We start from the raw sequence: 27,368 nt of genomic DNA, 5'->3' as shown, positions 1-27,368 counted from the left end.
CTACCATTCATAAGATCTAGCAATGAGTGGAACTGGGCCCAAATTTATGTCCTTTGACCATCTTGTTTACTTACAGCTGTTAAGCATACAACACAATCGGCTCCTTGTTCTTTACTAAGTCTAAGCTCACAAAAGATTTCTATACAACTGAGATAGAGCAAACAATTGTACATTGTGAAGATATAAAAACATACCTGATACCTACCACTCTACACTAGCATATTCATGTATCCCAATACGAGTAATGATATTTGCACACAAAATATTCACCGAAATATTAGATACAGTGACGTAGTAAGCACTTTAATAGATTTTGGTGTGCATATTTTATGTGCACGCATCATTACTGGTCCCAACATAGCTCCACTTTTGCTACCTTATAATTTAGACTAGTAAAAAAATCGACGCTGACAAAAATTTAGCAGCTGATTATATGATAATCAATGAGTTCATTTAGTTACAAACCTCAGCTATAAATCTATGTTTAACATCATTTGTTTAGTAAGACAGGCCATTGAGGAATTGGATTCTTCTTCTACTTTTTTATATAGTAAATGCTAATAGATGAGATAATCATTTCTAGCTACAAGTTTGGAACAAGGATGTGGAACAGAGGAATCTTAAAAGAAAAGGAAAAGAGAAAGAAAAGAAGATTCTCAACATCTTTCAACCTCTGGCCAAAAAAGACATTTACTTGCAGCCTTGATAAGCAAGATCAAACAAGAAAGCAAAGCATTTTTGCTTTTGAATAGATAGATATGTTTGCAACATGGGGTTAAACCCCAATGATCAAATAATAAACATACCAAATTTTTATGTCTTAAAAGACACTTCTCTTATTATCTTCTTCTTCAAAAAGGCTTTTCATACTCCTGTGGCGGTGGCTGCTCCCAGGGCCTCAAAAAAGCTACACATAATTTACAAGGCACTTAGTAACATTCAATAAAGGAACTATAAACAAAACCAAAAGAAAAAGAACTTGATACTTAGAAACATTGAACAAAGGGGAATATATACAGAACCAACCAAAAGAAGTAGGAGCTTCGTGACACAAATTTACAAGGCACAAAGTAGCATCGAATAAAGAAAATACAATCAGACATTACAAGAAAAAAGAAAGCAGAAGCAAAGCAAGCACCATCTTAGGCGATCATCCAAGAAATTTCCATGTGTTTATCTAAACAAACCAAACCAATAGATTAAATATCTGACATACTTAGTGGTATTTCTCCCAGTGACATGTATATCGAATCGTCATCGCCAATAGCCCCCTGAAACATGGAGTAAACAAAAGATGGAAGCTTAAATTTCATTACCGCCTTGTGCTTCAATACTCGAATCAAATCAAATCAACTCGAGCCTGAATTAGATAGGAATGGTTTTAATATATATGTAAACTGACTCCATTAATATGCATTAAATTCAGATCACATAACCATCAAGAAGATGCTTGTATTAGTCAGTTGAGGTGGTACCTCTCCATTGTGAAGACCAATGTCATTATGCATAGGATTGATGTGTTCTGGTACTGCAGAGCAATTTGGAAAATCATTTCCAAGCAACTCTGAGATCATAAGCCCATAACCATCTTGTGTATCAGGAATACCACCAGTGCTCCGAGCATGGTTAGGAATTTCCTCCAGATCAGTATAAACCGTTTCTGTCCTGCGTAGTTGACCAACATTATTAACAGCAAGAACAGGTATCATATCATGGTAAAAGAAACAAATGTAAAATTTGCAAAAGGAAAAAACTGTCAGCTACACTTGGCTGTTGGCATGCTTGAAACAGAACTACATAGCCATGAAGCAAGAAGGGTGATGATTAAGGAAACTTACTTTCTATCTTCCATGACTAAGTCCTTGTCCTCTTGAGCAGAATCATTTTCTAAATCGATTATTTCAATCTCCTTATGGTCACTTGGTCGTTTGCTGCTCTCACCAGATACATTATTAGAGTTATTCATTGACAAGTCAACATCTACTGGCTTTGCTTCTCTTCTCCTTTCAGAAAGAGTCCGGTACATGATAACTGGATCACTCTCACGATTCTCATGAGTCTCAGAAACTTCCATAAGATTAAGGTCACAGATTTTGAATGAACTTGGAAAGAGTTGTTTTTCTTGAGAAAAGTCAAGGCGCCGTGGTTCACCTCCTCCTCCATCTTTTGAGAATTGAAAATTGCTCACTATGTTGTTGCTTTCATTATCATTATCGTCAACATCCACAATAACTCTATCACCTGATGAGCCCCCCTTACCATCTTCATAAGAACCGATATTCTTTTCACTCAAATTTGAAAGATCAAAACAACCACCTGCCTCCATAACCACAGAGGGAGGCCAATCTCTTGGTCTTTTGGCTCCCTCCAGCACATCTTCCTCCTCAAAACCTCGTTTCTCACCCCTTACATTCTCTTTATCAGCAGAGCTGTCATACTCAAAAGCTCTATTGGGCATGGACACTGATCTCTCGCATTTAATGTGTTGGATATTATACAAATGATCCGATTCTCCCACATTTTCAGCAGACTGGGCTCTATGTATTTCTGAGTTGAAACGTTTCAAGTCATGAGTTCTATGATGGCTTGATGAGGAACCTGGAAGAGAATCCTCACCCAATTGGATTTCCATTTTTCTATCAGACGAAGTGGCAGAAGTAGTTTCCTGTTCCACCTCAGTTGTTGGAGTTGGATCAAGCTTTGGGCTTTTAGATGTCAATGAGGAGCGGATTCGAGTGGGAACCTTAGCAAACTTGCAAATTGTTAACAAATCAGTAGAAGTATTGTTAGAGGAATAATCTTCTGAGTCTTTGGTGAGATTAAGATTCTCTTCTTTCTCAATTTCATCATCTTCAACTTTCCCAGCTCTAGCTGCATCATCATTCAGCTCAGATGTTTTGTCATGTAAGAAGTGATCCTGGCTGATCTCAGCTGGTTCATTCCAAGCCACGGAAGAGGAAGAAGTGGGCTTGGAGTCAACATCATCAGAATCAGGTGCGGCAGCTGCTTTGGATGCTGCTGAATCAAAAGGACCGGACTTTACTGCTAAATCTTTACTAGGTTGGTGGTCGGAAACAGTATCTTCAGGTTCATAATAATCCCCATCACTCAATCTATCTTGGTCCTGAAACGAAGCACTCCTGGAAACGGAATACTCTCTCCCCCAATCAGACCCATAACCGCCACCTCGGTACTGCGGTCTTCTCCGACCTCTGGGATTATTCCTAAACCCGAATTCATCCCCAACAAACCTTCTCCTAGTTGACCCTGCTGCTGAATCAGGCACCGCATTCCCTAACCGGGCAAGGGCGGAGGTTCGAACCTCTTGGCCAAGCTGAAAACTTTCGGGTTCGGGCAGCTGAGGCTGAGGCTGAGGCCGGGAAATTCTTTTGAAAGAACCGTTGGACCACTTGGAAGAGGAGGAGGAGGAGGAGGGGAGAGAGAGAACATTTGGAGGTAAGAGTCCTTGGGAGACCAAATACTCGGCGGCAAGGCGGCCGGCGTCGACGAAGATGTCAGCCTTGCGCGGTGGCTGAAAAGAATTGGAATTGGGAGTGGAATTGGGACGAGGTCGATTGAAGGAGCGGTAGTCGGAGGAGGCGTGGAATGAATGAGCGCCGCGGAGAGAGGCGTCCGGAGAGATCCGAGAAGAGTTCGGCGTAGAGGACCTGTACCCGTTTCCGGGACTACGGTGGCGAGCGTGCATGTTCAACTACAACAACAACAACCCAGCTCCACAATCCAGCTGATCAATACGTAGATCGATCGATCAATCAATCCATACAGGTTTTCGAGTTATTATATGTATATGTAAGTTGCAATTTTTAGCTCAATCAAATGAAAAAAGTTGGAATTTTTAGGGATGGGATTGGGAATCAGTGAATGAAGAAGACGAGTCTTTGCTTTGCAGCTGAGAATTAGAAAAAGATGAGCTTGGAATTGGGTTTGGACTCTAAACTAAACTAAAACTGTTTCCTTTCTCCCACTCACTTTGCTTTCTTTATTGTTTTTTTTTTCTTATTTTTATTAATTTATATTTGGGTAAAATAAAAATAAAAATAAAAATAAAAAACGAATTTTTTAGTCTCTAAAATTAAGAAAAATGGATTTTCGTATCTATCAATGGGTTGGGTTTTGATTAGAAAGATTAATTGTAATTAGTACAGTAATTATTGATAAATTGGAAATGAAGTTACATGTAGAAAAAGCAAGTCTTTTTGGGAAAAAGGAAAGAAGAGAACTTGATTTGATTTGATCCGATCCCAAACCAAACCAAAACGAAAATCAATTCCTATCCAATCCAAATTCAGAGCTTTTGGGATTGGAAATGTCCGGAGAAGAAGAAGACTACGGCGAAGCTACTCGGCTACTGAGATCTTCACCCTCCGATCATCCAGTATCCGCATTGGCAGTGATAACACCGTCTATTGTCGATGATTTGGAATCTCAGGACCCAATCTCCAACCCCAATCCCAATTCCACTTCCACTTCTTCCCCTTCTCTTCTCAAGGGCCTTTTCACCCGTCATTTTGATCCACCTTTCTCCCCTCGCCGCCTCAGTTTCAAGCGCCGTGAACGCGAACGAGAACGGGAACGCGAACGAGAACGAGATCGAGATCGACTAACTGCTACTCCTCATTCGGATTCTGATTCCGTCGATACTCTTGCCGACTCCGCTCCTCCCGAATGGGCTTTGCTCCTTATTGGTTGTCTTCTTGGCCTCGCCACCGGTCTCTTAGTCGCCGCTTTTAACAATGGGGTAATAATGTTTTCTCTTCTCTTCTCTTCTCTTCTCTTCTCTTTCTCATTACAGTGATTCAATTTCATAATCATTGCTATCGCCATTGTTGTTATCTTGTTTCCATAATCATTGGAACACGACACACATTATTTTCCGAAACCTGAATTGGGGCTCTTCCTATCAATGCATGTGATTATTCTTGTTCAGTTAGATCTATGTAGTGACACTACACTCTATGGCCATTGTAGGTGCACGTTATACATGAATGGGCATGGGCTGGTACTCCGAATGAGGGAGCTGCTTGGCTTCGTGTGCAGAGACTGGCAGACACTTGGCATAGGATTCTTTTGATACCAGTCACTGGGGGAGTTATTGTTGGGATGATGCATGGTTTACTTGAAATATTAGAACAGATAAGGCAGTCTACTTCTTCCTCTCAAACTCCTGGACAAGGATTTGATTTGCTTTCTGGGGTCTTTCCCACCATAAAAGCAATCCAGGCTGCTGTCACTTTAGGTACTGGTTGTTCATTGGGTCCTGAAGGTCCTAGTGTGGATATTGGAAAATCATGTGCAAATGGCTTTTCTTTATTGATGGAAAACAACAGAGAAAGGAAGATTGCGCTTGTTGCAGCTGGTGCAGCTGCTGGTATTTCTTCAGGTATTTCAATTACTTTCTACTCTCTTTGAATTGTTTGTCATTTTATGTTGTAATTATGAAAGGATAGCTTGCTTATGTCTTATGTTGGCCACAAAAAAAAGGACATTTTTTTTATTTAAGAAACTTTTTTATTTATCTATTCTCTTTATTGGGTTGGGGGAAATAAAGTGGAAGCTATCTTTGTGGCCAGTAGAGTAGTAGACAAAGGGATTAGGAGGACCTTCATTGTATTGCAGTTAGATCACTGATCATGTTTGATAAAATCATGAAACTTTTTTGTTTAATTTACATTGCACTACCATTGTAATTTGTGAACCTTCAGCTCTATCATATGCAAAAAGAAAAACTCATGATCCTCCTTTTGCCTTCCTGGAAAGTAAAATGAGAGTCCAGATTACATGCTCAAGTCATTAAAAGCATGTACTAAGTTAAATTCTGTAATTTTTTTTAAATGCATTTTATTTTACATTTTAATGTCTTGATAATTGACCATCATTTTAAAAAAAAAAAAAAACTTTCAGGTTTTAATGCGGCAGTAGCTGGTTGTTTCTTTGCTATTGAAACTGTGTTAAGGCCTCTTCGAGCAGAAAACTCACCTCCATTTACAACTGCAATGATAATCTTGGCCTCTGTTGTATCATCTACCGTGTCAAATGTTTCAATGGGGACACAATCTGCCTTCACAGTACCTGCATATGACCTGAAATCTGCTGCTGGTAATGGACTTTGCTGTTGCTCTCTCCATTGTCGCTGTTGTTGTTGTTAGTGTCTGTTAAACAAAAAAGATAAATATTTAGGATATTCAATGTTTTGCATATAAGTTCATTTTTCATTTGCACAAAACTTGAGTATGGATGCGTGAGTTTCCCTATTGAAAGTGCATATCGGCATAGGGAACAAAACTTATATATTATGTGCTTTACCCGCTTTAACATTCTATGGAACGAAACTTGCTACAATTGTTTTTGGAGCTGGCTGTAGCTGTGTGAATATGTGACCTGATGTGATTTGACCTTGCAGAACTGCCTTTGTACCTCATATTGGGTATGCTATGTGGTGTTGTAAGCGTAGTCTTTACTCGTTTGGTTGCCTGGTTCACAAAGTTCTTTGACTTTATCAAGGAAAAATTCGGCCTTCCTGCCATTGTTTGCCCTGCTTTAGGTGGTTTAGGAGCTGGGATAATTGCTCTCAAGTATCCTGGAATACTGTACTGGGGTTTCACAAATGTTGAAGAAATCCTGCACACTGGAAAAACTCCTTCGGCTCCTGGAATCTGGCTGTTAACCCAACTGTCATTAGCCAAAGTTGTCGCCACAGCTCTGTGTAAGGGTTCTGGGCTTGTGGGTGGCCTATATGCCCCAAGTTTGATGATTGGTGCAGCTGTTGGTGCTGTATTTGGTGGTGTAGCTTCTGAAATTATCAATTCTGCAATTCCAGGAAATGTTGCTGTTGCGGAGCCACAGGCTTATGCACTGGTAAAATTCCCTATTATAACAACTTTCTTTTGTATTTTTGTCAAAATATATCTTCAGCTCTGTAATTTATTAAAATACTTTCAAAATTGTTCAGGTTGGAATGGCTGCAACTTTAGCTTCAGTTTGTTCAGTGCCTTTGACATCAGTTTTGCTACTGTTTGAGCTGACCAGAGATTACAGAATATTGCTTCCTCTGATGGTATCTCATGCCTTGCTGCACATATAAATATCTCCTTTAATGATGATCTTTACCCCGTTGTCTTTTCTTTCAACCAAACAACTTTCAATTGATGAAACCTCAAATTTCTACCTTCTTTTCCCCTCCCACTCTCTATATTTATTTATCTATCTAAATCTATAAGCAGTTGTTGGGTGTGCTGTCCAGCGGCAAACAGATTTTTGATACTCTTATTTTCATTTTTCAACTGTGCTTTTTTTTTTTGGTGGTTTCAACTGTTGTGTATCCCATGTAGGGTGCTGTTGGATTGGCAATCTGGGTTCCCTCTGTGGCAAACGTGGGAAAGGAGGCTGAAACATCTGATAAGCCAACTTTGGCAAGAGGATACTCTTCTCTTTCGCCTAGTGAAGACAAAGATGAAGCTGGTTGGAGACGACATAATAATGGAGATGATCGAGAACTCTCTGTTATAGAAAAAGCTGCTTATTCTGAAGCGGCTAATGAAGATATTCTCTTAGAAGATCTAAAGGTTTACAGTCTATTACTTCTCCACTCATTGCCCACAATATTATTATATCTTTGCCACTCCCTCCAACCACCTTGAGAATTATAGAAAACACTGCAATGTTGAAGCACTTTATGAAAATACTTTTCTAGATCTTAAACTTCATCATTATTTCTGCAACTCTGGTGGGAAAATGAGCTCCAAAGCCCCATTATTTATTTTGAAATGGGGGTGTTATTTGTGGCAGTCTTTGGTCATTCAATTTATTTCCCCTTTTTTCTTTCTTTGAATTCCCTCAATCATGCCTTTGTCTTTGTTGTCAGGTTTCTTATGTCATGTCAACAAACTATCTGAAGGTCCCTCTTTCCATGACTTTGAAAGAGGCAAAAAAGTACATGCATGATAACCAGCAGACATTTGTCCTGGTTGTCGACGAAGATGACTTTCTTGAAGGAATATTAACCTACGGTGATATTAGACGGTGTCTATCCAAGAAGTCTAGTGATATCTCCAAGTCTGACTCAAGATCTCTGGATGTAAGTTGCACTGAGCTTGCAATTGCATGTGCCCCTTTTTTTTTTGTAAATTCTTCCTTAGGCTTATGTATAAATTTGTATGTTCTGCAGGCAAATACATGCCTTGTTTCTTCTGTTTGTACTCGAGGGATTAGCTATCGAGGGCAAGTTCGTGGACTTTTAACCTGTTATCCAGACACAGAGTTAGCAATTGCAAAGCAGCTTATGGAGGCCAAGGGTATCACCCAGTTGCCCGTGGTTAAGCGTGGTAGAGATTCTTTAAGAGAGAGGAAGCGGAGGATTGTGGCTGTTCTTCATTATGATTCAATCTTAAAATGTCTCAGGTTTGCACAAAATAATTAAAAACTGGTTTCATCTTGTTATTATTATTCATTCTCTTTCTTTTGATTCTGTGTGGCTGGTCCCAAAATAACTGTTAAATGCATTTGATCAATTGTTTCCTTTGAAATAAAAGTTTTGTAAAGAGTGATTATTGAATTCAAGAGAATGTGTAAAATTATTAATTGATTCATTTGATTATAGTTATTGTCATCATTTTTGTTTTTCAATGCTAAAGAATGAAGATATTTATTGACTGGCAGATTAGAAGAATTTAATTTGTGGTAATTCCAATCAGTTGTTTGATGACAATGCTGTATACAAAATAAAAATTATTGAAATAGTTATTAAGATTACAAATAAACAGTTAACAGTTACGGTGACAATGACGGTTTACCACTAATAAAATTATTAAAATACAAGGCTGGCCGGTGCATGCAAAAAATAGTGTTCCTGATTGCAAATTCTAAATGGCTAGTTGTAACTTAAGTATTCCATTTCCTCATTTGATTGAGTGGTATGGTGTCAGTTTTGAGTAGTTGAAAGTTTCAAGAGCTTATTACACAATAGGTCTTTGGTTGTTTTAAAGTAATTTCATCATTCTGAGACATACATACTAGGGAGACAAGTGATCAATTTATAGTGAATTGAACTTGTGCTTTTCGATAATAATGCAAGTAAGTTGGCCTTATATTTGGCTACTTACTATTTATTATTATCTGGTTGGAACTTGGATAGATAGTTCCCCTGACTCCAGAGGCTTGTGTTTAATCCTTCTCTTTCTTTCTTATGTTTGTATATGTGCAGAGATGAGATAAATCACCGGAAGTTGGAGCACAGAAAAGAGAACAATTCGGAGGAAATCATTGGAAATGGCCATTAATGAGTGCAGCTATTTTTGAAATCTCTAGCTGATTAGAATGGCACCCGCACCCGCACCCGCACCCGCCAATACAAGTTAATGGCCCCTCAACTTTGACACTGCAGCCTGCAGTCCGTTCGACGCTTTCTTGAATTTCAGCTACAAACTCTGGTGACCGCTGGCTTTCCTACTTTAGGGTCAAAATTTCAGGGTGGAGGGAGCTGTTAAGATTGCATATACTCAGTGTACTTAGCAACAAATGAACTAAGACAACAATAAAATTTGTATACTAACACACACACATATAGTTTAGGGTAAGTTAGCAAATTTTCAGCTTGTACATGGGAGGATAAAGCGGTTCATATTACTGACTTTACTGTTGGAATGAATCATTGGAGGCATAATTGAGCTATACACCATTATTTCTTGCTCCCCAACAAGTTTTGTTTTTTTCCTTGGCAGAAAGAAGTTATATATAAACATTTATATATATTATACTTTGCAAATGCTCTATTCAAAATGCTGAGTATGCATGTATCTGACCAATCAATTCAAAGACCTTGAAAAAGTAAAAAAAAAAAAAAAAGTTAGAAGAAATTATGTTTTGTGGCTTCAAAATGAAATAACCATGAGAAAGTTTCAGATTTAGCCCAATCACCTAACTTGTTACTTGCCAAAGACGATGGTAGAGAAAGGCAAATGAAAAATGAACAACTATATAAAACATTGCATAAAGAATCAATGGATGTGATGTGAAGATTGTTTTGATAAAATTTCCCATGACATTACATTGCATTATAAAGTTATATATTATATTCTTTGTAAGTAACAACAGTGAAAATACCTCTACGTTCCTCAAAAAAAAAAAAAAAAAAAAAAAAGATAGGGAGGGAGGGAGGGAGGGGCAAAGGTTTGATTTACATTTGAGGTCCAAGAGGAAGCCTACTCATAAATTGCTGATACACTGAACCATTGGACAGGTTCAGACCAGAGCCAGACTCTGAGATTGGCTCTGCCTTGGGCTCTCCTTTTGGCAACATGAAACCCATTTCATTCACCTGCCTTTGCTGTTGCGCCAAGTAAGGATTCATGGGCATACCCTGAAGTTTGGGTGGCATGGAGCCCAACCCAGCCATTGCCAGATTGGCCAAACCTGCTTGGTTCATTCCGAATGAGAAGCTGCCCAACTGCTGCCTTGATGCACCACCCGGTAGACCATATGAACTCAGCGCTGCAGCTGCAGCAGCAGGCCTTTCAAATCTTCCCATGCTGTTGTGAAGTTGTTGTGATGATGGCTCAGGCCGGTGAACATGGGATTGCATGGCTGCAGAAGCCGAACCATGCATTTGCATGGAGGGCCCAGAGTTGACATGGCTGCTATTCCGAGCAGCAGGAACATCATGATTGTGCTTTCCCTCATATGTGGTGATCACTGACTTGAGATCATGGGATGCCCTCTCCACATGCTTCCTCACTGTGCAGCCAGCATTGGTGCACTTGTAGTAACTTCTGCATCCCCATCAAACAAATTGGCTTAGTGTTAGTATATAGAATTAGAACTCTCTTCACTAAAACAGCAGCAGCAGCAGCAGTAGTAGTAGAAGACAGTAGATAAAAGTTAACAACCTGGGGTTTGGATTTCCTTTCACTACTTTCTGCCCGTACTTGCGCCAGCGATATCCATCATCAAGGATATCAACTTCACTGGTGGTCTGGACCACAACCCTTGGCTCTCGAATAGCTCTGGTGGCTCCACTCATTTCTGTTGCAAAGGCTTCTAGTTTCCTGATTTGTTCATGATAATAGTAATAAGTACTACCACTTTTAACAACAACAATAATATATATATATAGATACATATACTAAAAGAGCATTCCCCAAAATAAAAAGAAAAATAGGTGAGCAGTAACCTTCTTTTCGACTCAGATTCATCTTCTTCACCCTCATAACCCAATGAAGCACTGCCATGTGTCCCCCTGTCATCCTCATCTTCATCATTAGAGAAAGTGGATGAGGCGTCAACTGCATCAACTGATTCGAGCTGAGTACCATTTTGAGCCTGCAAAGAGGTGGACTGGTTACAGTACTCGGGTCCCACTGATGCAGATGAGGTCACCTCGAGGTTGTCATGCCTCCAATCAACAACAGTACCCTTTTGTGTACTTGCCCAAACTGGGTCACCATCACCACCACCACCACCACCACCATTACCACTATGCAGCCCAGCTTGCTCAGGAATGTCCATTCTCATGTCGGCCAGTGGGTTGGATGATCCAATCCCTGACCTTCTATGGGAAGGCTTGGCATGGTTATGGGCCCCCTTATAGATAATCTCGGTAATATGGCCCTCATGAGATCTTTCCACCTTTTTCTTCACCTGACAGTTTGGATGCGTGCATTTGTAATAACTTCGTGGATACTCACTACCCTTTACTTGTTTCTGCCCATATTTTCTCCAGTTGTATCCATCTTCTGATGTTGTGCCCCCACCACCGGCTCCTGCTGAGCAATCTCCACTTCCCTTTTGATCTCCTTCTTCCTCTCCTTGCTCCTCCAGTGGTGGAGAAAGCTCTGCACCCTTTTGATCACTACTTGAATCTTTCTCAAGGGGGTGCTTGTTCTCACCTCCTCCTGTTGGTCCCAGACTTGGAGGAGAGCTTTCAGACTGAACCGACACCTCAATACTGGGAAAAGATGGATGAGGAGGCATGGCAGCTGAAGTCATCTGCAGAGATAACAATAATAGCCATTGACATATCAGTGTGAAAAATGGCAACCAAAAACAGATATAAGCCGACTGTTACTTACTTTGGTTGCTGCGCCAAGAAAGAATGAGGAGCCCGAGTTAGGGACTGGCTTGAAAGCAAAAGAAGCAGCATTTATGTCCTCAAAGAAATTATCTCTAGTCTTATCTGAGGCCTCCATAATCAATGTTGAGCTCCTGGTGTTGCCATTAGAAGAAGCAAATGAGAATTTTCCAGTGGTTGGAGATGGCTGTGCCTGCACGCCACAACACAAACAATTCATCTCCTTTTATCATTTGTGCATATGAGACAGGATGAGAATAGACAGACCAGACAGACTGACTTACTGACTGACACACTGCAAGCAAAGCAACTCCTTTATTTACAGTAATCAAATCAACACAAAGTGGTGAATTGTTAAACTTAATAACAGAGTTGAACTACATCTACACCCAACCAATAAACAACTTGACAGAACTTTTATCACATGTAAAAGCCTCCCTCCCAACTCCCAACTCCCAACTCCCTAAAGCAAAAGAAAAGACAGTCAAAGCAGCAAGCATACCAATAAAGTTGTAATGAAAAAATGAAAAATTGCCTCACCAAAGAATTTGAAAGGAAAACAGGAGAGTCCAGAAGTGTAGTTGGACTGAGACCAGGTGGTATGGTCAGATAAGGAGATCGGGACTCAGAAGCAGCCAGTGAAAGGTCTGAAGAAGATCTCATGCTCTCAGTGTTGAGTCTGGGAGCATTAAAGCCAGCTCTAGCTGCAATTCTTTCCACAAGTCCCCCACGCGAGTTTGATTTTTGTTCAGAAAATGATCCCATTTCCCTCAATTCTTTGAAATTGTTGTTGTTGTTGTTGTTGTTTGGTTCCCGAGGTCCTGGAAATAGATCTTCTGTCCTGTTAGGTGCTGTGCCTGAGAATTGCCTAGACCCAATATCTTCACCTAACATAGCAGAGAAGAAAGCTCTTGAGCTGGGGCTAGGAGGTACCCAATCTCCAATTATAGCCACATTGTCATCTAAGCCTGCCATGAAAATCAAACTCCTTTCTTTTTGGCTCCCACCGGCGGACCACAATCAAATTCTTATTCCTGAAAAGGTTTAGAACCAAACCAAAGCTATATAAATTTTTTGGGACTTTGATTCAAGAAAAGCAAAAGATGGTGTGTTTGTTTGAGCTAATACTAGACACACTAGGCACTAGACAGCATTGTCATCGAACAACCTGACAAAGATACCATTCTGCTAAATTGATTGTCCTTTACTTCATTTTGGATGAGTCAAAAAAAGCTGAGGTTTTTTTTTTTTGCAGACAATCTTATGAATTACGATTTGGGTTGCAATTATGATAGCTAATAACTGAGACCCATCAAGAAAAAGAAGCATATCATATGATTAGAGGACCAAGAACAGAACTTAGCCAAGAAAAACTGAATCTTTAATGCAGTTTTCACCTAAATGTACAAATGGGTAAAGATATTTCCAAATTCTAAGATCCAAACATAAGAAATGTGAGAGATGGTAGGAGAAAGGTCCCCTTTTTATGCAGAATTATGACAAATATGATATTTATGATAGAAATATGTTAGGTTGGGTTGGGAGAGAGAGAGAGAGAAAGAGAATGATTAAACATGATTACCTGAGTGGGGAGAGTCAAAGGAGCTGATGATGATGATGATGATGGTGGTGGTGATGAGATTGAGCATATAGCAGAGAAGTAACTCAACCCCAATTTTCTTGCTTTGAGAAATTCTTAGTATACAGTATGAAGAATCATGATTGAGGTTAGAAGAGAAGAATGGAATGGTGTCTGAGTGTGTGGGTGTGGGTGAGCTTGTTTTTTTGTTTTTATTTTGTTTTGGTTGTTGTCTGAGAAAGAAAAAGAAAATAAAATAAAAAAGAAGAGATGATAAATAAATAAATAAAAAGAAGAGAGAAAAGAAATTCAGACAAGAACAAAAGAAGGGAGAAAAAAAAGGGGTGTTTGGGGGAATGGTGGTGGACCGGAAACGGATGGAATCTTTGAAGAACTAATAAAAACCAAATCTTTATCTTCCATTCACTTTTACCAATACTCTTTCCTTAATAATAATAATATTAATCTTATTCAAACCAAAAAAAAAAGGAAAAAAAAACTCAAAACAACCCATTTCTTCATCTTCTTCCTTTTTCTTAAAAACACTCTCTTTATTAGCAGCCTCAACAAAACAAACCCTTATTTAGTTGTGTTGTTTTTTTTTCATCATAATTAATAATAATAATAATAATAATAATTTAGGTTCCATTCCATTGAATTCTAAGATGGAATGTTAGTAGCTAGCTAGTATCATGTGATGTAAAGAAGCAATTTATAGTAAAATTTAAGTGGAAGGCAAGCTGTCAAAACTCAATTAAAATGAGATTAGATGCTAAAAACAAGTGCTTTAATTTCTACTATTCCCAGCCTAACACCTGTTCCTTCCTCTTATTTTTCCTTCCAATATGTTTGGCTCTTGTTATAACTACTTTCTTATCTTTCCATTTTTCTCAACAAAAAAAAACAAAGATTTTATTTTTATTTTTATTTTTATATATATATTATGGGAAATTCTGAAATAGGATTTACTTTAAGCTATATCGGTAGAGTTCTCAGTGTTTTCGGTCCGTGAATAATTTTCGGCGCGATTTTTTTTATGACCGTATATATTATAGCTATTTAGAGTATCCTGCAAATTTTCAGAAAATTCCGAATAATTTACATTACCAAAAACTAAGTTCAAACATGTTGTTGCACACGTGACTAACTTTTTTTATGCGCGTGTAAAGCAATATGTTTGAATATAATTTTCGGTACTGTAAATTATTTGAAATTTTCTGAAAATTTGCATGATGCTCTAAATAGCTACAATATACATGGTTATAAAAAAAATTGCGCCAAAAAATGTTCACAGATCGAGAACACTAAGAGCCCTACCAATAAAGCTTAAATAATGCCTGGATAAAGATTGTCCATTATATATATATATATATATAGTTTTTATTACTTAAAATATAATAATAACATAAGGGGAAAAAAATAATAGATGAGGAGGACGGCAATACCGGTGCTCCCAATGTAATAATATTATTCAAATCTTATCATTTATTACAAACTTTTTTTTCTTAATTAAGTTGTAATAATAAGCTCACAACTAGGCTATCCTAGCCTAGCCTAGCCCTTGATTTAATTAATATTAATATTAATGTTAATGAATTCTCTTTTAATATAATAATATATAAATCAAATAAGAGGATCTCATTCTAATAATTAAAATCTTATCATGTTATAGAATAATTTGCTATCATGCAAATGTAGAACCAAACCAAAGCACTCAAATATCATAAGGTCTGGCTCTCAATGGTTCACTTTGTGTAAAGTTATATTCTCACTAAATATTATTCTTGTTCATATATATGTATATGTATATATATATATTCAATATTTTAAACTATTAGAAACATCATGTATATATAATGACAATAATAAAAAAAAAATCTATAGCATATAGCATAACATAGTACTCATTCACTAATCAATAATCACCATGATACTATAAAGAAAAAAGAATCATATATTGTGTATATTATTTTATTTTATTTATATATTATATTATTATGCATGCATAAAGAAATAAAAGTGGATGATTATTTTGTTTGGATTATAGGAAGAATAGGCCAAATGAAAGAATTAGATATTGACTCTTATTATGTTACTATTACTATTTTTTTATTAAGATAATTAGTGTATGAAAATAGGGATATATAGTTAGTGACAACCAGGAATAAAAAGAGTATTCTATAGTAGGGATTTCAAAAAGAGTTTTACTGGTTAAGTATTTTTGTATTTCTAACTCGTGAATAATTTTTAACGCCATTTTTTTTATGATTGCGTATATTGTATTTATTTAGAGTATTTTGTAAATTTTTAAAATTTTTTAAATAATTTACAATGCCAAAAATTATGTTAAAACATGACGTTTTAATCACGCATGTAACAACTTATTTTTAAACTAATTTTCGACATTATAAATTATTTATAATTTTTTAACACAAAAAAATCTCGAATTTTTTCTTTTTTAAGGTCTTACCATATAAATTTACAATAAATTATACTAATATTAATTTTATGGGGTCAATAAATATCTTTACATATATTTACAATATTTTTTTTATAAAAAAAAAAAAAGAAAAGTTAAAGTGTGAAAGGGGTCGTGGGTGACATATTAATTAATGTAGAAATAAATTTAATGTTGAATTTGAATTAAATTTTATTTTTCAATAATTGTAAAAAGGGTAATTAATTAGTGACGACCAAGACTCAGTCAAAAAGGCTTGTTTGACCAACTTCTGCTCTGTCGTCACTTGTCACAACGGACTACCCACTCCCACTGTTTGCCACTTGGCACTCTCACTGCTTGCCACTTGGCACGCCTGCTCTTCCGGCTTCCTATCTTTGGGCCTTTAGCCTAAGATGGACTTGGGCCTACACTTCTCTTGGTATCCAAATGGGCCGGGCTTTGGTGACTCCTTGTTTCGGGTTTCAAAATGGCCTAGCATTGGATCCCATTTGGGATAGGTAAATAGTAATAATAATATTATAGTAAATAACCCAAATACAAATTATACGGAGCAGTTTTGAAGATGTTATTTAATTTTTAGCCACTTTTAAAAAAAATTAATTTTATACTTAATATTTATTTGAATCTACCAATTATATTCTTCAATCATACATAAGTTATATGTGTATACACAATGGTACTATGAGAAATGTCATTATAATAATGGATAAACATAAAATTTAAAGTGGAAATTAAATCTTGTACCTATTTTAAATGATCCACTTTAATTTTTACCCACTATTTTTAACTTTTATTTTAGTACCCAAATTTTCAATTGATGTACCCATTATACCCCTTCAATTACATGCTTTTTTTTTCTCCTTAAACACACTACAATTAGAATGTATTTCCAATTTAACTATAATATGACACATATAATACACATTACAACAACACTTAAAATCATGTGCTCAAATAAGGGTAATTTGGGAAATCTCATGATAATAATGGGTAAAGTTCAACTAAATATATTTAGTGTCTAATTTTAGTTAACTACTCTTAAAAATGGGTAGTTTTCAACTTTTCCCAAATTTAAATGAATTTATTTAATGGCTAATTTTAGTTAACTAATCTTAAAACTGGGTACTTATCAAGTAATCCCAAAACAATAGCATTAAGAAGTTAATGTTCTTATTTTTAAAATTGTAGAGAAATGACTATTTTACATTGTTGATTACCTAAATTGCCCTTTTTAATAATTTATTTATTTATTTAAGAGCGTGTGACTTTAATATAGTAGTATATGTATATTAGTTTTGTTTAATTAGTTTTTATTTTAAAATTATATTGATTTTTTGAGTTTTTTATGAGTTTCAAAATGGCCTAGCATTGGATGTCGTTTGGGATAGGTAAACAGTAATAATAATATTACAGTAAATGACCCAAAACAATAGCATTAAGAAGCTAATGTTCTTATTTTTAAAATTATAAAAAATGACCATTTTACATTATTGATTACCTAAATTGCCATTTTCAATAATTTATTTATTTATTTAGGAACGCATGACTTTAATATAGTGGTATATGTATATTAGTTTTGTTTAATTAGTTTTTATTTTAAAGTTATATTGATTTTTTTAGTTTTTTATGGGTTGTTGGTATATTAGTTTTCAACTAGTGTATATGTTTTTTGTGTTATGGTATATCATTTTTTTTTATAATATTTAGTTTCTATCTTATTGTATATAATAGTAGTATATAATTTTGTATTATGGTATTATATATATTTTAATGGTAGTATATACATTTGTTAGGATAGTATATACATTTTTTAGTAATAATTTTGTAAGTTTTATTGGTATATTATTTTTTAACTCAGTATATGTATTTTGTGGTATGATATATTATTCAACAACCCACAAAAAATTAAAAAAAATCAAAATTAATATACATATATCATAATATTAAAATATTTAGAATAAAATAATAATTTGCTAAAAGGCATATTTGGTAATATGTAATATTAAAAAGGTGATTAAACTATTTTATTACAAAATTAAATATATGGACATTTACTTTTTTTCCCACGCCATTAAAATCATTTTTGTTACTTTTTTTACTATATCAATTTTACTATTTATTCCTCAAAAATATTTTAATTTTTCTATTGCTTTACCGACTTTCTCGAAAATTTTGTCTTAGTTTTTTTTGTTTTTTTTAAATAAACTAAAATAAGAAAAATCTTAAAAAAGTAAAAAAGTAAATTGGCTTCGTATAAAAAAATAAAGCTCATGTGTAAAAAAGAAAAAAAAAGTACTAATTTTTTAAAAATTCCCAAAAATATATATCCATGTTTTTTGCTATAAAGAGGCTAATGAATTGAATAGCATGTTTTTTTTGTTAGAAAATAAACTACTTGGATAAAAAAGATCACTCTATTTTTTTATTTTTTTATTTTTTCAATTCATTCTATGGTGATTCAATTAAATATTATTAAAGTTATAAAAATAGATATAAATATTATTAGAGTATCAATCTAACTTTTAATTTTATTTTTTATTTATATAGCTTGTGTATTTCATGAATCATCTTTGCTTTTTTAAGTAGTCTTTTATGCAAAAACACTTGCTCTTATAACATAATTTAATGGGACACAAATTTGTAGATTCTCAGTTCAAGTTGTTTTTCGAACTCTCTCTCTTTAGTTTTGACTATCAATAATAATTTTATGTATTTAAATGAGTTGAGAATCTTACTCGCTAATATAAAAGCTTTATTATGATCACACCTTATGTGGTGTAATGATAGGGATGCCTTTAATAGCATCATTTCCATGCTCGGGTTAAGGATTCAAAATTCACTTAAGTCCCACTTGTGTGAGATTTATGCCTAGCTCCAACTCTGATATGTGATGCTCCAGACTTGCTTCGGTGGTCCACCATTATGTTGGAAATCTTTTGAGGTACAACTGTCAATGAACTAATCAGGAGGAGATGAGATGTTAGGCTCCTATAACTGACATGTGGTCCCCGAGATTGCCTTAAAGGCCAAAGAGATTAGAGATAGGATCGACACCATATGATTTCTTTTTTAAAGATAAAAAAACTTTATTGTGGGGCAATTCTATTTGATATTAGTTGCCTTCCTAATAAAATGGCTCTCTTGGATGAAAGAGATACTCTAGAGATGATATATTCACTTTCTAATCATTATCTATTTTTTAAAAAAAATTCAAAAATGAATTATTCACATTTTAATTTTAAAATAAATGAAATTTCTTTGGTAGGGGCTTCAAAAAGAGCCTTCCCGGTGGAGCTCTTTTGTATTTTCAACACGTGATCAGTTTTCGGCACGGTTTTTTTTATGACCGTGTATATTGTAGTTATTTAGAGCATTCTGCAAATTTTCAAAAAATTCAGAATAATTTAGTGTCGAAAACTAGTTTAAAAATAGGTTGTTGCACGTGTGACTAATTTTTTTTATACACGTGGAAAATAGCATGTTTAAACATAGTTTTCGGCACTGTAAATTATTTGAAATTTTCTGAAAATTTGCAGAATGCTCTAAATAACCACAATACACACGATCATAAAAAAAATCACGCCAAAAATTGTTCACGAGTCAGAAATACAAAAGAACCCCACCGATGGGGGTCTTTTGTTGAAGCCACCACCCTAGAATACTCCTAAAATAAATACTTACTTTTAGACAAGTTCAAGCACAAGACTAACTATATATTTATTATTATTATTATTATTATTATATATATTTTCTAATTTTATCACCTAAGTTTTTTTTAAAAGGAATGTTATCATCTAAGTTGTAGATTTTTATATGTACACTTTTTAATCTTATAATCTAAAGTTAAATCAATTAAATTGTATAGAATATTAGTGATTATTTTTTAAAAAATTAAAAAGAAGAAAAAGACAAACCGCACCGCTAATAGACACAACTTTTGACAATCAAAGAGAGATAATTACAAGTGAAAAGGATGCATTTTTTCAACCAAACCTCAATCAAAAATTATAAGATATATTTATACTACTCTCCTCTACTCTACTCTACACGCTTTACTTTCAAGAGTCGTGGAAGTCACAAATTGCATTGATGACTATCCATAATAAAATTAATAATAGTACCAAACCAACTTTAGTTTTATATAAGTATAGGAATCAGACAAGAAAATCCACCCAAAATCCAAAAGCAAAAGTCTTCTTAATCTATGAAATCTAGTCCCAACAAATTGCGGAGATTGTGCTTTAAACAAAACAAAACATTACCCTTTTCGATTCCCTCCCAACCAAACCCCTTTTCACTATACTTACATAAAATACTAATCCTAATATTAACTTACCATGTTTTTTAAGCCCCACATGCCTACTCATTTCGATTCTTACTATACTATAGAATAGACAACTACCCTTTATTTATTTACTTTTTCTTTTTTCTTATTTCCTTTTGACTTTCTCTCTTTTTGTCTGCTATTCCAAAAGTGATTATAACAAAAAAAAAAAAAAAAAAAAAGGAAAGAGTAGGAGTGTTGCTCTAAATTCTTGGCTATGCATTCACATTCATCAACACATATATAAGTGTGTGTATATGTATGTATATGAAAATATGATCGTTTTAGATAACCAAACTCATGCATGAATGAACATCTGTTGAACAAGAAGTAACAACTGTAAATGAATTTGCCAATAGTAATAATAATAATAAAAATGCTACAGCTTTACAAAAATGTTTGAGAGAGAGAGATTTGTATGAACAGAAAAACAAAACAGACGTGTTGTGTTGTGTTGTGTTGTGTTGTTCTTTGTCAATGTCAAATCCCATTTGTGTCAATGTCAATTTGTTTGGGTGAGTGAACACTGAAACACCATCACCATCACCATCACCATCACACCACCACTTGAGCACCAAAAAATGCATCCATGGTATGTTGTATGTATGCCAATGGACCTATCATCAATGGTGCTGCTACTCACTCTCAAGTTCTCAACTCTTTTCCTAACACTTTGCTCTCATAACGTCCTATTCATATTTACACTGCACAAATCTCAAACCTGAAATCTATCTCTTCTTACACTTTTCTTCATGATTCATCAATCACTGTTTCTTTTACTGAGAATCCATCGAGTATGTCACTGCTCTCTGAATCCACCTGAAGCTCTTTGAACATGGTCATCACCTGAATCATGGTGGGCCGCCGCAGTGGCCTGTCATCTAGGCACTCAAAGGCAATCCTTAGGTAATGGCATAGCTCAGACTCACCTGAGCTCTCTGTCAACAACTCAGGGTCGAGTATCTCAGTGCTCCTCTTCTCTTTATGAAGCTGCTTTGCCCAACCAACCAGGTTGTTGTCATCACCGAACTCAGATGGGTCTATTGGCCTTTTCCCTGACAAAAGCTCCAACAATATCACACCATAGCTGTACACATCCCCTTTAGTTGTGCACCTAAAACTCTGGTAGTACTCAGGGGGAACATATCCTGGTGTTCCAGCCAGGGTGCTCACACTGAGATGGGTGTCGAGAGCATTGACCAATCTTGCCATACCAAAATCTGATACTCTGGCCTCAAAGTTCTCATCAAGAAGAACATTGCTGGACTTCATGTCACGGTGGATAATATGAGGTATACAACTGTGGTGAAGGAATGCCAGGCCTCTTGCTGACCCTATGGCGATCTTCTTTCGCGCTGCCCAACCAAGTCTTGTTAAGCCTCCTCCTCCTCCCTTAGGCTGCTCATGAAGAACACACTCCAAACTACCCCATTTCATGTACTCATACACAAGAAGCCTCTCTTCTCCAATCTTACAGTAGCCTAACAAAGGAACTAAGTTTCGGTGCTTAATCTTTCCAATGGTTTCCATTTCTGCCATGAATTCCCTGTCTCCTTGGCCTGTCACCTGAATAAGCTTCTTGATTGCAACAACAGACCCATCTTTGAGCTGCGCCTTATAAACCTCGCCAAAACCTCCAGAACCAATCAAACTGTCAGCACTGAAACCGTTTGTAGCTTCAAGTAGATGGGCAAAAGTCAGCTTGCGCAGAGGTTTCTCAAATGTGGCTATGTTGATGCTGAGAGGCTCAGGAACACTGGAAAGTTTCCAGCTGCTGCTACCCGAAGTCGGCAGGCTTTCCATGTATTTCTCTCTTTGTTGCTCCTTCTGTTGGTGCAACTTCACACGATATAGAGCTAGTGTCAGTATGAGAATGCATATCACAAAGAATGCAAGGCCAATTATCATCCCAGCAGCCATAGACTGCTTTCTTCCGCTGGTGTTGAAAGCTGATCCATGGTATTGTGATCCACAAGGCGGCAATGGCAGCCCGCAAAGGCCAGAATTGTTCTCGTACCTGGATGCTGGAAATGTGGTGAGCTGACCTCCAGAGGGAATGGCACCACTCAAGTTATTGTTAGAGACATCTAAGTCACTGAGAAAAGATAGAGTGGCCAATGACCCTGGAACATATCCCTCGAGGTGATTGTGAGAGAGGTCTAGAACTCCTACTGCCCTCAATTCTCCAAAGCTGTCTGGAATCTTACCAGTGAGGTTGTTGTGTCCTAAATTCAAGACTTGCAGATAGTCCATCACACCCAGTTTTGCCGGAATAGTTCCAGACAAAGAATTGTAGGAAAGATCAAGATAAATCATGCTTCCATTAGTGGAGAAAGTATAAACAGTCATGCCAGAGTAAATTCTAGTTGATGAGCAAGAGTGAACCATGGGAGATCTTTCCAGCCTCTCAGGCCGAACCCCTTCAAATTCAACTAGCCCTCCAGCACCCCTGCAAGCTGTTCCACCCTCATTTCTCACAAACGCAAACTGCTTACCAGAAACAATACCTGGAATTACCAGGCCAGCCTGGTCAGCAACCTCGGCAGGGATAACGCCTGAGAGTTCATTGCTGTTTAAATCAAGCCAAATGAGGCTGTGACAATTGCCAAGCTCAGGAGGAATCTGCCCTGAGAGCAAATTATCCCCCATCTGAAATATTGCAAGGTTAACAAGATTTCCAATTCCACTAGGAATTTCTCCAGTAATCCGATTGCTTGAAAGTGATATCCAAATCATGTTTGTACAGTTGGCAATGGACTGTGGGATGGTTCCACTCAAGAGGTTGTTGTTGAGAATGAGCATCTGTATGTTCCCTCCAACAATGCAAATGCCTTCTGGGATCCCACCAGAGAGCATATTAGCCCACATGATCAAGTCAGAAAGATTTGGCAAGCTCCAAATATCTAAAGGAATTTCACCACTCAAATTGTTGAAACTGAGATCAATTGTTCTTAGCATCTTGCATTTTCCAAGCTCCACTGGCACAGTCCCGGAAAGAAAGTTGTCTGGAAGAAGTATCCTTTCCAAGGTGGAGGAGGAGCAGAATCCAGAAGGAATGCTTCCGGTAAGGCTATTAGAACTGAGGTCGAGCACTTGAAGCTGAGTACAATTGGCGAGAGACAGTGGCAATGGGCCAGTTATGTTATTGAATGGCAAATAGAGATACCTCAGACTCTGAAGATTACTAATCACATTAACAATGAAATCTCCAGAGAGTTGATTGTTCCCAAGGTTCAAACTTGTCAAGGAAGAGCATGATCTAAAACTTGAAGGCAACTCACCTAAGAGGTTGTTTCCTGAGAGATCGAGTTCCTCGAGAGTCCCACAAAGCTTTCCTAGTTCAGGAGGTATTTCACCATTGAAATCATTACCAGCCAAAGAGAGCAGCCTTAAGTTCTTCAAAGTTGCCAAGCTACCTGGAATTTCGGAGGAAAGGTTATTGTGGGAGAGGTCAAGCGTTTGAAGAAGCTGGCAGTTGTTGAGCGTAACTGGAAACTCTGCACCAGAAAGGGTGGTCCGAGACAGGTTCAGCCAAGTGAGGTTGCTGCAGCTGCCCAAGTCAAGAGCAGAGAATCTCCCAGAGAAATTGTTGTAAGAAAGGTCCAAGTGCTTGAGAGATGGTGAGGAGTCTGCAACGAAGTTAGAGGGTATCTTCCCAAACAACAGGTTGTGAGAGAGGTCAAGCGTTGAGAGACTTTTGCAAGACTTGAGAGTAACACCCAGTTGACCCTTTAGCTTGTTGTCAGAGAAGTTGAGCAGATTCAAGTTCTGACAGTTTGAGAGTGTGTGGGACAGCAAACCCGAGTCTGAAAACCGATTACGAGACAGGTCTAGCTGCAGCAGAGAAGGCCCCACGTTGAGAGTTCCACCAGGGATTGAGTTGCGAGAGAGGTTCACGTAAGAGAGAGCTTGACAAGAGAGCAGGAAAGATGGTTTTGGAAGCGGGTCAGAGAGGTTGTTGGAGGAAAGGTCAAGAACCTGGAGGGCACAGGAGCTAGCATTTGATGCCGAGAGATCGCCTGTGGTGAAAAAATTGCCTTGCAGATAAAGATACTTAAGACTGGTCAAGGCCGTGAGCTGGGAGAGGTGGAGGCTGCCTGTGAGGCCGGCGTTGCTGAGATTAAGGGTCGTGACTAGGCCATCAGGTGAGCATAAGACGCCATGCCATGAGCAGGGAGTAACAGAAGAAGCTTTCCAATCGGCCAATATGCCATTGGGATCAGACTGAACAGAGAAACTCTTGAAGTTTAACAACAACTCCAGTGATTGCTGCTCGGACAAGACTCTTCTGGTGGGACTTGATGAAGAAGAAGAAATTAATAGCGGCTGAAACGCAACCAAAAGCACCAACCAAAACAATCCCATCACATATATAAAAAATACAAAAAAGGCTTCTTCTTTGTTCTGCTTTGATTCTCTTCTCTTCTCTTCTCTTCTCTTTAAAATGGTCTCATGTTTTTCTGTCTAAAATCCAGAAAAGATACCGATTTTGATCAGATGATACCAACAACAATTTTCAAACTTTCTTATATTTATTACTTCTGCTTCTTCCTCCTCTTCTGCACAGAAGGAGTAGTGGGCTGCGTTGTGAGAAACCTTTGGAGAGAAAAACCAAAAGACATTTATCAAAGACTCTTCATTTAGCAATCTATCTATGCCTTTTTTCTTCTCTTCTCTTGTTCTGATATTTTTCTGACTTTAACAGTCTCTTTCACTTGGTTATCAGATCTGTGCTAAACCCACTACGCTGCTGAAAATATATCAACAAAAGTAAAATAAAAAAATAACCGGGGGGGTGGCCATGGTGGAAATCACAATCAAATATAATGATCACATATAACTAGAAGAATACAGCAGCATAATAATAATAATAATATTAATATAAATGATGATGATGATGATGATAAAAAGAGAAAAGAGAAAATGATATGGGGGCAAAAGAGAAAGAGAAAGAAATGATGGAATAGATAGATACCTTAAGGTTAAGGTGACTGGTTGTACGATGTTCAGAGATGTCGGAAGGTAAGAGTTAGCTAGATTGAGAAGTGTCTGAGAAGATGAATAAACACGCTAATAATCGGATTCCATAAAAAGAAACCACATTCTCACAACCCTCATTTTCTTCCCAACCCAACCTTGACTTTCCTTTTCTTTCTTTCCTTTTTCTTTTTTTTCTTCAATATAATAAGGAAAAGAAGGGAAATTTACAAACTGGGTAGTCTTTTTGCATCACCAGTCATTGGATGAAGAAGAGGAAGAAGAAGAAGAAGAAGGTTTGGAGAAGGAGAAAGAGAAAGAGAAAGAGTTGTTAGGGTGATTATATGCTCATATTGTGTATATTGTATGAGCATAGCATGGTCTCATTGCCCCCATTTTCTTCTCATAATTTTGGGGTCCAGTCAAAGTTGGGAATTTGATTCTCTTCTCCCCAAAAAAATATATAAAAAAAAATCTAAAGACTCAACCTTTTTGGACCTATTGGGAGTATTGTATGGAATGAATGAATATTGGTATTGGATTACACCCCTTGCTTGCTTGCCTTCTCTTGCTTTTTTTTGTTTCTTTCTTTTCCAAAAGAGAAACAAAAAGAAGAAAGAAAAGAAAAGAAAGGGCTTTGTTTGTGAGATTGAATGAATGAATGAATGGGACCCAAATCCCAATATGAATTTTCAGGATAAAAGGGAAGAAGATGGTGGTAATGGCATATCTGTACTATACTATACTATACTATACTTATTAAGGAAAGAGAATGTGGTTGAGAAAAACAAATATTAATGATGATAATAATATGTACTGGCAATGTTTAAAGATAGGTATTTATTTGTTAATTTGTTTAATAAATGTTCTTGTACGGTATGAGGATGAGAAGGATGATGTTAAAAGTGGATGTTGGCCAGAGTTGGTAGATAGATATATATGGAGGGTTATATATACACGTCTTTGTTTGACAAAAACACACACTAAATATATATATATATATACATTTAAAGAAGAAGAAGAAGAAATGGTTGAGTATATTATGATTGAGTATTGTAAATGCAACATTATAATAATAATAATTATTATTATTATTATGCATGTAGGTAAGATATAAATGAAGACCTTTACCTTACCATCCATAAAAATCATATGTTTGAGTTGTTTATTATACAAATAGAAAATGACCCTTTACTTACTATGGCTATGGCTCTAATCTATGGTAAGAGAAAGGGAATATATAAATATAAAAAAGAAAGTAGTAGTTTTTTAATATATATTTATATATAGATGATAATTCTTCTATAGAGGCTTTATTTTAAGCATTGCCGGTGAGATTCTTCAATGTTTTCGTCTCGTGAACAATTTTTCAGCACGATTTTTTCTTATGACCGTGTATATTATAGTTGTTTAAAGTATCTGCAAATTTTCAGAAAATTTTGAATAGTTTACAGTACCGAAAATTAGGTTCAAACATGTTGTTTTCCACGCGCATAAAAAAAATTAGTCACGCATGCAACAACATGTTTGAACCTAGTTTTCGGTACTGTAAATTATTCAGAATTTTCTAAAAGTCGCGTCAATGCTCTAAATAGCTACAATATACACGGTTTTAAAAAATAATTGCGCTGAAAACTATTCACGGGTTGATAACACTGAGAGCCCCACTAATAGGACTTAAAATGAAACCCGAATTGTCCAATATATATTTATACATATTTGGGGAATTCTCTTATAGAGGCTTCACTTTAAGCCCTATCAGTGGGGCTATCAGTGTTCTTGACCTGTGAACAATTTTCGGCACGATTTTTTTTATAACCGTGTATATTGTAGCTACTTAGAGCATTTTGCAAATTTTCAGAAAATTCCGAATAGTTTACATAACCGAAAACTATTCATGTAACCCACCGATAAGACTTAAAATAAAGTCTCTATACATTGTATA

At 36.4% G+C, this 27,368-nt stretch overlaps 4 protein-coding genes across 6 annotated transcripts; 1 reads left to right on the top strand and 3 right to left on the bottom strand.

Annotated features, from left to right (window-relative positions):
* Positions 1-408: 408 nt before the first annotated feature.
* LOC133783481 (uncharacterized protein At4g26450) lies at positions 409-3,985 on the bottom strand. The gene is made up of 4 exons (XM_062223119.1): positions 1,839-3,985; positions 1,476-1,665; positions 1,217-1,271; positions 409-907 (listed from the first exon to the last, which is right to left on the bottom strand). The coding sequence occupies exons 1-4, from the start codon at positions 3,704-3,706 to the stop codon at positions 852-854; spliced, it is 2,169 nt and encodes a 722-aa protein (XP_062079103.1). The 5' UTR covers positions 3,707-3,985; the 3' UTR covers positions 409-851.
* A 147-nt stretch (positions 3,986-4,132) lies between these two features.
* Positions 4,133-9,715, top strand: LOC133783479 (chloride channel protein CLC-f). The gene is made up of 9 exons (XM_062223116.1): positions 4,133-4,759; positions 4,990-5,401; positions 5,923-6,117; positions 6,422-6,876; positions 6,971-7,075; positions 7,350-7,583; positions 7,883-8,095; positions 8,186-8,418; positions 9,221-9,715. The coding sequence occupies exons 1-9, from the start codon at positions 4,328-4,330 to the stop codon at positions 9,294-9,296; spliced, it is 2,355 nt and encodes a 784-aa protein (XP_062079100.1). The 5' UTR covers positions 4,133-4,327; the 3' UTR covers positions 9,297-9,715.
* Positions 9,716-10,023: 308 nt separating this feature from the next.
* Positions 10,024-14,176, bottom strand: LOC133783480 (probable WRKY transcription factor 2). The gene is made up of 6 exons (XM_062223117.1): positions 13,665-14,176; positions 12,623-13,116; positions 12,084-12,275; positions 11,186-12,000; positions 10,902-11,060; positions 10,024-10,784 (listed from the first exon to the last, which is right to left on the bottom strand). Exons 2-6 carry the CDS (start codon positions 13,055-13,057, stop codon positions 10,193-10,195), a joined length of 2,193 nt encoding a protein of 730 aa, XP_062079101.1. The 5' UTR covers positions 13,058-13,116; positions 13,665-14,176; the 3' UTR covers positions 10,024-10,192.
* A 6,608-nt stretch (positions 14,177-20,784) lies between these two features.
* On the bottom strand, positions 20,785-26,038 carry LOC133783478 (receptor-like protein kinase BRI1-like 3). 3 transcript variants are annotated; one of them, XM_062223113.1, is made up of 2 exons: positions 25,422-26,038; positions 20,785-25,196 (listed from the first exon to the last, which is right to left on the bottom strand). In XM_062223113.1, exon 2 carries the CDS (start codon positions 24,809-24,811, stop codon positions 21,197-21,199), a length of 3,615 nt encoding a protein of 1,204 aa, XP_062079097.1. In that variant the 5' UTR covers positions 24,812-25,196; positions 25,422-26,038; the 3' UTR covers positions 20,785-21,196. The 3 variants fall into 3 exon arrangements, with proteins under 3 accessions (XP_062079097.1, XP_062079098.1, XP_062079099.1); XM_062223114.1 differs by having other exon boundaries at positions 20,785-25,193; XM_062223115.1 differs by having other exon boundaries at positions 20,785-25,188.
* Positions 26,039-27,368: the final 1,330 nt, after the last annotated feature.

The sequence above is a fragment of the Humulus lupulus genome, chromosome 6 (assembly GCF_963169125.1).
Source record: "Humulus lupulus chromosome 6, drHumLupu1.1, whole genome shotgun sequence".
Classification (NCBI taxonomy): domain Eukaryota; kingdom Viridiplantae; phylum Streptophyta; class Magnoliopsida; order Rosales; family Cannabaceae; genus Humulus; species Humulus lupulus.
Note: the sequence above shows the minus strand (reverse complement) of the source record. Positions and strands in the feature narration are given on the sequence as shown.

Bases quoted from the DNA above. Each gene is read 5' to 3' on its own strand.
- LOC133783481 (XM_062223119.1), bottom strand. From the start codon at position 3,706: ATGCACGCTCGCCACCGTAGTCCCGGAAACGGGTACAGGTCCTCTACG. The intron at 1,272-1,475 runs GTACCACCTCAA...TCCATGTTTCAG, and splicing joins TTGGTCTTCACAATGGAGAG to GGGGCTATTGGCGATGACGA. The intron at 908-1,216 runs GTATGTCAGATA...AATTATGTGTAG, and splicing joins ACTGGGAGAAATACCACTAA to CTTTTTTGAGGCCCTGGGAG.
- LOC133783479 (XM_062223116.1), top strand. From the start codon at position 4,328: ATGTCCGGAGAAGAAGAAGACTACGGCGAAGCTACTCGGCTACTGAGA. The intron at 6,877-6,970 runs GTAAAATTCCCT...AAAATTGTTCAG, and splicing joins AGCCACAGGCTTATGCACTG to GTTGGAATGGCTGCAACTTT. The intron at 7,076-7,349 runs GTATCTCATGCC...TATCCCATGTAG, and splicing joins GAATATTGCTTCCTCTGATG to GGTGCTGTTGGATTGGCAAT.
- LOC133783480 (XM_062223117.1), bottom strand. From the start codon at position 13,057: ATGGCAGGCTTAGATGACAATGTGGCTATAATTGGAGATTGGGTACCT. The intron at 11,061-11,185 runs GTTACTGCTCAC...TGAACAAATCAG, and splicing joins GAATCTGAGTCGAAAAGAAG to GAAACTAGAAGCCTTTGCAA. The intron at 10,785-10,901 runs GTTGTTAACTTT...ATGGGGATGCAG, and splicing joins AAAGGAAATCCAAACCCCAG to AAGTTACTACAAGTGCACCA.
- LOC133783478 (XM_062223113.1), bottom strand. From the start codon at position 24,811: ATGGGATTGTTTTGGTTGGTGCTTTTGGTTGCGTTTCAGCCGCTATTA.